At 40.1% G+C, this 11,993-nt stretch overlaps 1 protein-coding gene across 1 annotated transcript in view; it reads left to right on the forward strand.

Annotated features, from left to right (window-relative positions):
- The first annotated feature begins 809 nt into the window (after positions 1-809).
- Positions 810-11,993, forward strand: part of LOC120798360 (protein EFR3 homolog B-like) — a 21,499-nt gene continuing 10,315 nt past the window's right edge. Inside the window, exons 1-4 of the mRNA XM_040142609.1 lie at positions 810-1,080; positions 9,513-9,589; positions 10,508-10,635; positions 11,450-11,600. Coding sequence (XP_039998543.1) covers positions 810-1,080; positions 9,513-9,589; positions 10,508-10,635; positions 11,450-11,600 — 627 coding nt within the window. The remainder of the gene's footprint in view (positions 1,081-9,512; positions 9,590-10,507; positions 10,636-11,449; positions 11,601-11,993) is intronic.

The raw sequence follows: 11,993 nt of genomic DNA on the forward strand, positions 1-11,993 counted from the left end.
ATTTGATATTATCATGTTAAATAATAAAAAATGCTTGATACCAGGCAGGACAAACACATTTAAATGGGATACAGAACAAAATGGGCCTTGGATAACAGATATGTATAATATGTGTTATGAACAGTTCTTTAAAGAAAAACGCCAGATAAGAGCCGGTATGCTGCCTCTCCTTAGTGAAACATGCTGCTCTGGAAGAAGACAGTCAGCTATGCCATCTTGTTTTTAAATTGTCCTTTATACTGGAAACTTGTTCTCCTGTGGGATGGAAACTGGTGTGTTGTTGATGTAAAGGGATGAAATTTCTATTCTGAAAATAAAATAGAACAGATGAATGAATTAAACGTGGACGATATTCACTGTATTGACTAGTTGCTATTGACAGAAACTTGTACAGGAAATATTCAGACCCTGTCAAAGTAATACGGGGCTGGAGGGGCAGCTTGGACTTGAGTTCTCAGTATTTCTAAAATCCTCAGTGGAGCGTTGGGGGAAAATCAAACAGATAAAAAATGCAGCTACTAATACAGTTTTTTTTTCATCATGGCCTCTCTGTTATTTTCCTCCATTTTCTGACATGTTCAAGACTTTGTGACACTCGCTGCTGGAGGCTTCCACATGAGCAAACTTTATTTAAGTCTCCAGCGGAGCAGGAGTTGAAGTGAAGGGGTTAAGATCCAGAGGAACGTGGGGAGGCAGGAGGTGGAGGGAGGCGGCTTTTTCACTTCAGTCCTGCTTTCCACTTTCTCATCTTGCCTCCGCTCACTTTCTCCATCCCTCCATCTCCAGAACGACTTCGGGCCACCACGGAGATGCCAGGCACTCGTCCCAGATTTCCCACCATGCCCACCTTGCTCGGCTCGCTGCCCGGGGGCATCAGCCCTCCCAGTTTACCCAGAGGCATCACGATGCCCAGTCTCCCCACTTTACCCAGTTTACCCAGCATGCCCCGAGGCGTGACCATACCCAGCCTGCCAAGGGGGATGTTGCTGCCGAGGGCTGTCGCCATGCCGACCGTATCCCGGGCTCATCGGAGGCTGCTGCAGGACTGCTGCTCTGTGCTGGACCATCAGATGCCTGGAGGTAAGTACAACGTGCCTCCACAGTGAGTGTTGGGGGCTGTGGGGCAATAAAGTTAAAGGACAGGGTCACACTTTTTCAAGTCTGTAATCATTCCTCCTATCCATACTATTGATTAAAAGATCCCCTCCTAATGTGCTTTCAGTGTAAGCGATGGAGGACAAAATCCACGGTCCTTCTTCTTTGCAAAAATGTATTCATGTCATGTTCCACTGCAGCCCAACAAGGAAACACAAAGAGGGAAATTTATACTAAGAAAACTGTAACTTTGGACTAATCCACTCCACTTGATTTCACTAACTCAGACGGCTAAAGCCTGAAACTGACTTCAGATAAGCGTCTGAATGCATTTTGGTGTGGTTGGAGGACTGTAGACCTGGTCTGCCATCACTTACATTAGAAGTGGATTAGGAAGGCGTCTTTGAATGTCCAGTGTGAACAGCACGATCATGATCATGCGGAGTTGGCTGGTCACAGTCAGATGAAACGATTCAAACGATTAATCAGGAGATTAACCAGTAGATGTCATAACATTGTAATGTAGGTTTATGTTCTCCTTGCAATAAACACAGGGGAGTTTTACTGTGTCGAGTTCTACTGTAGCACCAAACATCCAGCTCCAGTTCTGCAGGTTTCTGATATATTTTTCTGTTTCTGCTGGAATGATAAATAAATCCAGAGCAGATTAAAGAGCGCTGAGCTGCAGCACATGGCCCAGCTCACACACACACACACACACACACACACACACACACACACACACACACACACACACACACACACACAGACAAAGCTTTCAGTGTAAAGAGCTGGACAGAATATTAATGCTACTCTGTGTTTAATCTGTTTTTATTCTGTTTCAACGACAACAAACACAACCCATTAACAAACATCACCACGAAACCTTAAATCTTCAAAATGTCACATTTTAATTTCCCACTAAGACAAAAAGTTGTGATGTAAAAACATTTTCAACATTTACTGATGTTTACTGAATGTGGAGATAAACGGTTTTGTAACTGACAGTGATGACGGTGAATGAAAGGAGGTGGGTTCAGTGTATGTGTGTGTGTGTGTGTGTGTGAGAGAAGGATTAACCAACGTGTGTGTGATGGAAGTGACAGTGTGGATGTGAGCTAAAGGAGTCGTCTTCATGTACGGTGAGAAATATTTTAATATTTATTACATTTTTCTTCTAGTTCTTCTGAATGGTGTGATGCTACGTGTGCAGTTTAAATTTTAAGTGAGAGGACTCAATGCAGAAAAATAGTATAGTGGAAGTATAGTGGAGCTAGTTTTAACTATTTTATAGCAACTAATGATTATTTTATTTATGAATTAATCTCCTGACAATTTGACTAACTAAATTAATTCTTGCCTTTTTATCTTCTTTTTATCTTGTTTTGCCTTTTTCTCCCACAGTGAGAAAAATAGAGAAACTGATGATTTACTGACTTCTTACTTACTTAGAAATTAACAACAGGCCTGCTGCACATTATAATTTAATGTGTACATTACTGTACATCTATCAGACAGGATTGTCATTATCTAGAAGAAGCTGCTGTGGTTGTTACATGAACATTTTAACATGATAAATATAAGTTAAATACAACTAGATAAACTCATCCTAAACTCCTCCGGGTGAGACAGAACAAGAGGATTTCTCATAATGTCGGACTGGTCCTTTAACCTACTCAGTTATCAGCTCACTGCCTTGTTCAGCGGCACTCCTACCTGTCACATGTCACGGTTTGGGGATGGAACCTGTGTCCTGTGAAGCTCTGTTAACTAAAAAACAACAATATAAACACATTACACAACAAGCCAATGCAGGATTAACGCTTAAGACGTAGTATTACTGCTGCTGCATTGTAGTGTGTGTTTGTGTGTGTGTGGTGGATAACCAGTGGTGGATGTTTTGTCTCCTTTAATCTCCCAAAACCTACTACACTGAACATAGAGAGAGAGAGACAAATTACCGATTACTGATAAATGTTATCTTAACTCAGCTGGCAGATGATACCTTTCCGTTCCTCAAGATTTAATATTCTTCTCAGTTATTGAATATTATTGTAAATTTAATATCTACTGGTAATTTACTTTCTTACTGTCACACATCCAAGTCCATTGGAATCTCTAATGTTACCCACGGATGCAGCTTTTACCTCTCCGATCACTTTTTGTAATACCAATCGATCCCAGCTGAACATTTTGAATACACCCAGAGATGTTTGCACATCCAACATTTTTCCAATGAAAAGGGGGAGGGGAAAAACCTTGGTCACAACTTAAAGTTTCAGGAAAATTTCTTGTGGTTTTCCATCCCATAACCCCTGAATCAGAGTGTACTAAATTGGGTAACTATGTTATTCCCGTTTGACAGGTATCAGTAGTGTGAATAATGGACTTTAAAATTCACTGCAAGTCCAAACCCAACTTCCAATCTCAAGTGTAGTCCTCTCACTCCCTGAACAATTTGATCCATGTCTAAATATTCGTTCCTGGTAATTAATGAATGCTTGTGGATTTAAAGGTTTTGTTAAGGCAACTCTGAGGACTTAGTTAAGATTAGAAAACATCATTTCATCGCTGCTTTGAGGTATAGTACAGCACATGAATATATGACACCGAGAGTGGCTTGAAGCCTCTTAACCACACGAAGGGGAAAAGCCTTATTAATAAATTTTGAGGTTGTTGGTTCAAACTAACCATCCGACGTCCACAGCTAAGACGTAAAAGCTCAAACAAAGGGAAACCTAACCTCACTTAATGGATGGCTCGGTGAGTTAGAGGACTACTCTGATGTTTTGAGATCAAGTATTCTAGCTTTGCGACGCTCACTATGTTTTGAAATCCAGCGTCCTAAGGAAAGACTCAAAAGCGCCAAAAAATAGCATTGACACCTGTCTGGTCAAATAGCTCACAGAGTAAGCTGACTGTTCATAAGTTCTGAGGTTGTGGCTTCAAGCCTCGGTCTGGTCAATTTTTAAGTCCAACACCACGATCAAAGACTCAAAGATGCTAAGAAAGGAACTTCGCATGTTTCTGGTCAAATAAGTTTAGTGTGGCTGTGTTGGCAGACAACCTTTGATTCTTATGAGGCCTGGTCAGTCCAACACCCAAAGCGAAGACTCGAAGACTCTGAAATGTACAGCTCAGAAGTGTCTGATCAAATGGCTCGGAGTGTTTGAGAGCTGCTCGGAAGTTTCCAGGTTGAACGTTCAGTCTTTGGTGAATTTTGAAGTCCAACACATAGATGAAAGTCTTAATGACTCTAAAGAACAGTTCTCAAGTGTCTCTGACCAGGTAGCTCAGGAGACAAGAGGGCTGTTCTGAAGTTTTGAGGTCTTGGGTTCGATTCTCAGGAGCATCAGTGAGTTTTGAAGCCCAGTAAAAATTCAAAGGATCAAAGAAACAAGTCTCAAACATCTGACCAGATAGCTCAGAAGACTGTTCTGAACTTCTGAGATTGTGGGTTCGATTCTTATCAGACTCTAGGAGTTTTTGGAAGGTCATGGTTCAAAAGAAAGAATGAAAAGCTTTAAGAAAGAAGGTTCACTTGTCTTGTCAAATAGCTCAGGCTGTTAGAAGATTGATTGGTAGTTCTGAGATCGTGGGTTCGATTCTTAACCGACTCTGAATTTTTAAAGGCCAACACCCAAAGTTAAAAGTTAAAAGCAACCCGAGAAAAACTCTCAATGCGAAGGGTACTTGTGGCGTGGTGGATTTGTTGGCGTCCGTAAGGTCGTGCCAGTTGTGGAATGACTGGTTCAAATCCCCCAAGTTACCAGTACCTGGAGCAGTAGGGTAGAGGGTAGGTAGTGAGTAGATAGGGGTGGGTGGCGGGTTTATACGCAGGCAGGGCCAGATGGGTGGCGGGTAGGCAGGTTTATAGGGTGGGAGGTAGACAGCTAGGGAGTTGAGGGTGATAGATAAGGAGGTTGCCAGGCAGGGCCGGGTGGGTGGCGGGTTTATGCAGGGCCAGGGTGGAGGGATAGGGAGGTTGCCAAGGTGGGAGGGCCTGGCTCTGGGGTGGGAGGAAAAAATGCAAGGAGATAAGGAGGTTGCCAAGGTGGAGGGACAGCTAGGGAGTTGAGGGTGATAGATAAGGAGGTTGCCAAGGTGGAGGGCCTGGCCCCCCTGGGAGGGGAGGAAAGAAAATGCAAGGGGATTTTATTTTTTTACACTTTTTTTGGGCCACTTTAAACATTTGGTAACTACTGCTTAAAATATCAACACATTAGATTCTCTGCTTGTTTAATTTGTCAGTGCCGTTTTTTTCATTGTTAACTTGTGATTTAAGTCAAAACTAGATTATGTTAGCTCATTTTGCATGTTTCAGCTTAGCTTTCTGTTTGGGGAATTAGAGACTTGTCCCTGGGTATATTTCAAACATGCATTAAGAAGCTGCTTCAAAAGCTGGACTAACTTTGGTTTCTTGAAGACAAAAGAAGTCAATAAGCCTTTTAGATTAGAATCTAGAAAAAGCTTAATTGTCCTTGACTTAGCACTTCTAGATCCAGCATGAAACAGACATATCAAAATAAATACATCTGAGAGAGTGAACATCTTTTGAAGCAGCTTGTTAATGTTTGAAATATACCCAGGCACAAGTGTCTCTCTTTAATTCCCCATTACTGAAGAACTAGAAACAGGTGTAGCTAAGCTAGAAGGCTAATTTAACTGAAACATGCAAAATGAGCTAACAAAACAATCTAGTTTTGACTAAATCACAAGTTAACAATGAAAAAACTGCACTGACACATTAAACACACAGAGAATCTAATGAACGTGTGGATATTTTAAGCAGAAATTACCAAATGTTTGGTCCATGTGCTCCAGTGCTTGTTTGGTCCATGTGCTCCAGTGCTTGTCTGGTCCATGTGGAAGGAAAGGCCAACTCCCAACCAGGAAGTGGAGGAGTCCACCTGTATTTATAGGGAAGAGGGGGGGGGGGCACTTGGAATGTACTAAGTTCTTCCTGCTTGACAGGTTTCAGTAGTTTGAATACTGGACTTTAAAATTCACTGCAAGTCCAAACCCAACCTCCCAATCTCAAGTGTAGTCCTCTCACTCCCTGAACCATTTGACCAAAGACGCTTGAACTGAGTTTATTAGAGCCCTGGAGTCATACCTGTGGTTGTAGGCTGTCAAAATGAAATTAAAAGTTTCAAAAAGCTCAAACCCACAAAGGGAAAGCCACCAAGCAGTTCATAAACAACCCGAGGAACTTCTGAATTGACGGAGTACCCAGAGGATTCAAACCACAACCTCAAAACCTCAAAACTTCATAACAGCAAATTCAACACAAATTCTATGTGATGTGTCTTTACGTAATCTTCCACAATGCTACCTTGAAATAATAATCCTAAAATAAATGTTTTATTTTGTCTTGTCTTAATTTAAAGTTTGTAGTAGGTGCTAGTTTTCTATAAAATGAAATTCCTAATTTCTTTGGAAATTCAGACAACTGTTAAAACTACTGGACCCGTAAACAGTGCATCTAATGGCCACTAGATGCTGTGGCAAGAAAATTCTATATCTGCATTGCAATGTGTGTGAAAATTTTGAACAGTACTGTCATTATCTAGAAGAAGATTTTGAACAGTACAGTACAACCACAACACACGACTTTTGAAAGTGCGCAAAGATAATTAAATCTGCAAAATGTCTGAATATTCGCTCCTGGTAATTAATGAATGCTTGTGGATTTAAAGGTTTTGTTAAAGCAACTTCTAAGATTAGAAAACATTGTTTCATCGCTGCTTTGAGGCATAGCACGGCACATGACCCCGAGGGTGGCTTGAGCCTCTTACCCACACAAAAGACTAAAGAGTTCTGAGAAGTGACACTCCAGTGGGTCAAGTCGTAAGGTACCCTCCCTACAGGTTAGGCCTCAGTCCCCAGCTCACGCTGTGGACTTTTTGAAGCTTGACATCGAGAATAAAGACAGAGAACCTGAAAAATAACAGTCCATTCCTTTGTCTCCCAGGGGCTTGAAGGGGAAAAGCCTTATTAATAAATTTTGAGGCTGTTGGTTCAAACTAACCATCCGACGTCCACAGCTAAGACATAAAAGCTCTAACAAAGGGAAACCTAACCTCACTTAATGGATGGCTCGGTGAGTTAGAGGACTACTCTGATGTTTTTAGATCAAGTATTCTATGCTCACTGCTCACTCCAAGAAGTAGCAGTCCTGGGGTGGGTGTCTTTGTAATACCTTTGTTCAGAATTGCTGCATTAAATATAGACATTATCTTGCAATATGTTACAGTAAAATAATGAATTATAAAAACTGTCCAAAAAGCAGAGATACACTCAAGCCCTTAAAAAGAAAAGTGGTTCATGAAGCATGTACACATTTCTTATTATTGATTACACAACAATAAGTTAGAGATGTAAGAGTTTGTGGGATCTGTTGGAAAGCAAGGCACATTGTCGTTCAAACTTCTATTCATTTGAAATTAGTATTCAGTTATATTTTCTCGGGAATATAACCAGTTAAAAGTGATTGGTTTAAATAATTCAAAACAGGGGCTTTATGAGCGATAATGTCTACTAGTCTGATGAAAGTTGAGTAAAGTCAGATTAAAGTACAAACTATTTCCTGCCCACAGAAAAGAAAAAATAAGCATTAAATCTTTGGGAAAAGCTTTTGTTTTTTCTAACCACCACGGAAAAGAGACTAAACCCTTTAATTCAATTCAATTCAATTTAGTTTTATTCATATAGCACCAAATCATAACAGAGGTTCTCTCAGGGCACTTTTCATGTAGAGCAGGTCTAGACCAGACTCTTTATAGTTATATTTACATAGACCCAACATTCCCCCATGAGCAAGAACAAAACTCCCTTTTAACAGGTTGAAACCTTGAACAGAACCCGGCTCATGGAGGGGGGGTCTGCCTCGACCGGCTGGGTTGTGAGAGAAGGAGGGGGGGGGCATAGTAGACATATAACATAAAGATGTGTAACATCAAAATCTCATGAGAATCAAACTCACAATCTCAGAATCAAACCCACCATCTCAGAAGTTCAAAACAGTCTTCTAACAGTTTTAGCTATTTGGTTAGACAGTTGAGTTTCCTTTCTCAATGCTTTTCAGTCTTTCCTTTGAACACCAGCCTTCCAAAAAGTCATGGAGTCTGATAAGAATCAAACCCTCGTCCTCAGAACCACCAGTCAGTCTTCTAACCTCCTGAGCTATTTGGTTAGACAGTTGAGTTTCCTTTCTCAATGCTTTTCAGTCTTTCCTTTGAACATCAGCCTTCCAAAAACTCATGGAGTCTGATAAGAATCAAACCCTCGTTCTCAGAACCACCAATCAGTCTTCTAACAGTTTTAGCTATTTGGTTAGACAGTTGAGTTTCCTTTCTCAATGCTTTTCAGTCTTTCCTTTGAACATCAGCCTTCCAAAAACTCATGGAGTCTGATAAGAATCAAACCCTCTTCCTCAGAACCACCAGTCAGTCTTCTAACCTCCTGAGCTATCTAGATCATTGAAGTTTGTGTTTTTCTTTTCTCTCTCTTTCTCTGTCATTTACTACAATTGGGGGGGTGGGGGTGGAATAAGGGCAGAAAGTTCTGTTTACAACCACAAAAAGCAGCAGTCTGAGAAACCGAACCAAATGACGTGTTCAGTCTGTTTATCGATCTCCGCACCGTTTCAGTGCTGTCACAGCGCAGCACCAACACATGCACAGGAGAAATGCGACTAAATGTGACTCTGCTTTATCAGATGGAGCCACCATCAAACATCAAAGTGAACAAGGTTTTAATTATAAAACTCCTTATTTTATTATTATCATAGATTATTAACCTCATTTCAGTAGCACCACGCTGATCCTTGGGACTCTCACTGCTCGTTGCAGACCCTCAAGCATCACAGCTTCTTTCCTATCAGCACACACACGACAAATACATCTGTAACCAGCACTCACACACACACACACACACACACACACATGAGAAACACACCTGGAGTGTTAAACCATGTAAAAATGTGAGTAGAAATGTTTTACAGATTTTAAATGATTACCTTTGAATTTCCTCTGCAGTCTTTGTTAGGCATTTCCAGCGACGCCCGCAACAAACAGATTTATCAATTTTATCAACACAGCGGTTTTCAGACAAAGTGAACAGATTCTTCATTACCAGACAAAAGAAATAACTTTTGGTCTTCCAGTGGACTCTTGTCTTCTACCAGCCACTGTCCCATAACACATAGATTGAACAGGTTTCCTCCTATAAATACTTAAATTACCTGCAGCAAGGTACAGATACATATTTACTTTCTCAGCACACTGAGGTAATTTGGAGGCAACACACAGATTCTGTTATTATTTTTTCAGCCTATTATACAAATCGTATCTGTTTAAAGATGGTCTGCGATTATCTTCAGAGTTAACAAAGGTGAATGTCAACTTCCTGTTCAGGTCTGTGTGGTTGCTGCTGGGCGTTGCGTCCTCGCTACAAGCGGCTGGTGGACAATATTTTCCCCGAAGACCCCGAGGTAAACATACATTGTATCTTTCCTGTCTCATTTGATTAAAGGGACAGTTCACCCAGTTGATTCTTCTATTGGTGGTGGCACGCAGACAGCTGAAGTGTGTTGGTCGGGGTTTTTACCTGGAAAACTGGTCAGAGAGGAGTCTGGATTATTCAGAGTAAAATGGAAACTGTTTCTGACAAGAAATGTTGTTGTTGTCTTTTTTTTAAAGGCAAATTTAGTTATATTGCTTTGGGTTGTAGACAAATTAAACCAAAACTGTCTGCATTGATGGATCCCGGCAGAGTGAGAAAAATCAGATTTATTTATTTTTATAATTGTGTTTGGGTGAACTTGACCCTTTAACAGAAGTAAACCCAGGTTGTTAGTCTTGTGTTGTTCATTTAGTAATTTCTCATGGTTTGTCTACAGATAACCAAAAATTAAATACACAAATCTTTACTTTATCATGATGATTTCTTTTCTTGTTTAACTTCTGTGTACTTATTCTTTTTGTATTATTATTTATTATGAATGTTTTTGATAATAAAATCTTTTGATGAAAATTGTTTAAAAAATCCTGCACAGTCACAGTTTCTTTACAAAGAGAACGAGTCATATATTACACTTGTCAATCCAAATAAAGAGAAAATTTTGAAAAAGTCAATAAAAAGTCACAAACACTGACAATACCATGTTTAATAAATAAATTTAAATATATAAATTGTTTTTTATATGAAATGAAATTAAGAGCTTGAATTCAAGTTAAAAAATAATGACTATTGTTTGGAGAATTGTAACTTTAAGTCTTCCAGTCTTAGTGTTAGTCTTAGTGTTATCAGTTCCAGCATAACCTGTATCACCTCTATGTGTTTGTGTGTGTGTGTGTGTGTGTGTGTGTGTGTGTGTGTGTGTTAAATGTGTGTGTGTGTGTGTGTTTAGGATGGGCTGGTGAAAGCCAACATGGAGAAGCTGACATTCTTCGCTCTGTCGGCCCCGGAGAAACTGGACCGCATTGCAGCCTACCTGTCAGAGCGCCTGACCAGAGAGCTGAACCGTCACCGCTACGGGTCAGTACACACACAAATACACACAAATATACAACCAATACAGCCATTTAATATGAGTGTGAGTGTGTTTCAGCAGTGCTGGAGGAGAAGTAAAGGTAGTAACACTACACTGTAAATGTGGATCTGAATAGGTTTGTAAAAAAAGAGATTTTGGTTTTTGATTTTCAGTATGGATTATTGAGTATGGATTGATGGGCGAAGATGTTAGCTTTATCCAATGCAGAAAAATGTCCCCTGTGAGTGTTATATTATATTATTAGATTATTGTCACTGATGCATTAATATATAAGTAGGATTTTACTGTTAGCTGGTTTTTACTATTTTATAGCAACTAATGATTTTTTTTATTTATGAATTAATCTCCTGATAATTTTATTAATTCATCAATTGTTTGTTTTGTTTTTAAAAATCCATAAAATTAGTGAGAAATGTCGTAACAATCATCCAGAGCCCAAAGTGACAGCTTCACACTGTTTGTTCTGTCCGACCAAAAGTAAAAAACTCAAAATTAATCATTTCAAGGAAAAGCAGAAAATCCCTGCATTTTAAAAGATGGTAACTTAAAATAACTGAAACCATTAACAAAACAGTTGCCTATTCATTTTCTGTCAATCAACTCATCAGTTGATCTTCTCAGCTGCATTTATATCAAGTTGGCTGGTTTCATTTACAACAAAGCAAATCATTTTTCATGAACTCCTCATATGCAAAAATCTTAATTTGTAAAGTAACTGTAACTGTCAGATAACTTTAGTGGAGTAAGAAGTAAAATAGTCAAAGTAGTACTGAGTTACTTTCCATGCCTTTGTTTCAGGTACGTGTGCATAGCGATGGAGGCCTTGGAGCAGCTGCTGCTGGCCTGTCACTGCCAGAGCATCAACCTGCTGGTGGAGAGTTTTCTCAGCACGCTGCGTCTGCTGCTGGAGGCCGACAAACCGCACCTCCACATCCTCGCCACCAGCTCTGTGCGCAACACACGCGCTGCACCACTACACTCTGTAACACACAATATACAGAACAACGCAACAGCGGCTCACTGTTGACCTTACACCAAAACAAAAAAAGGGAAGTTCATTCACACAATCCTGCTGATGGATCCTCAATTTTGAGTCCTTGTATAAAGTCCATTTTGCCCATTTTTCTTCAAGTTGTGTTTCCTTTCAATTTTCCCAGTAAGACGATTTCCCTGAACAGTCATTAAACAGTGGTCCCGTGTCCGAGGAGTGACCTTCCCTCAGTTCCTCGTCGTTAGCTCTTTTTCGTACTTGTGCTCTGTTTAGTAAAGATTCAAACACATCATAGATCATAAAGTCTGGGGTCTCTGTCGAGGAAATGTAGGAACAGTTAGTGCATTGGCA

Source organism: Xiphias gladius, chromosome 13 (genome assembly GCF_016859285.1).
Source record: "Xiphias gladius isolate SHS-SW01 ecotype Sanya breed wild chromosome 13, ASM1685928v1, whole genome shotgun sequence".
Classification (NCBI taxonomy): domain Eukaryota; kingdom Metazoa; phylum Chordata; class Actinopteri; order Istiophoriformes; family Xiphiidae; genus Xiphias; species Xiphias gladius.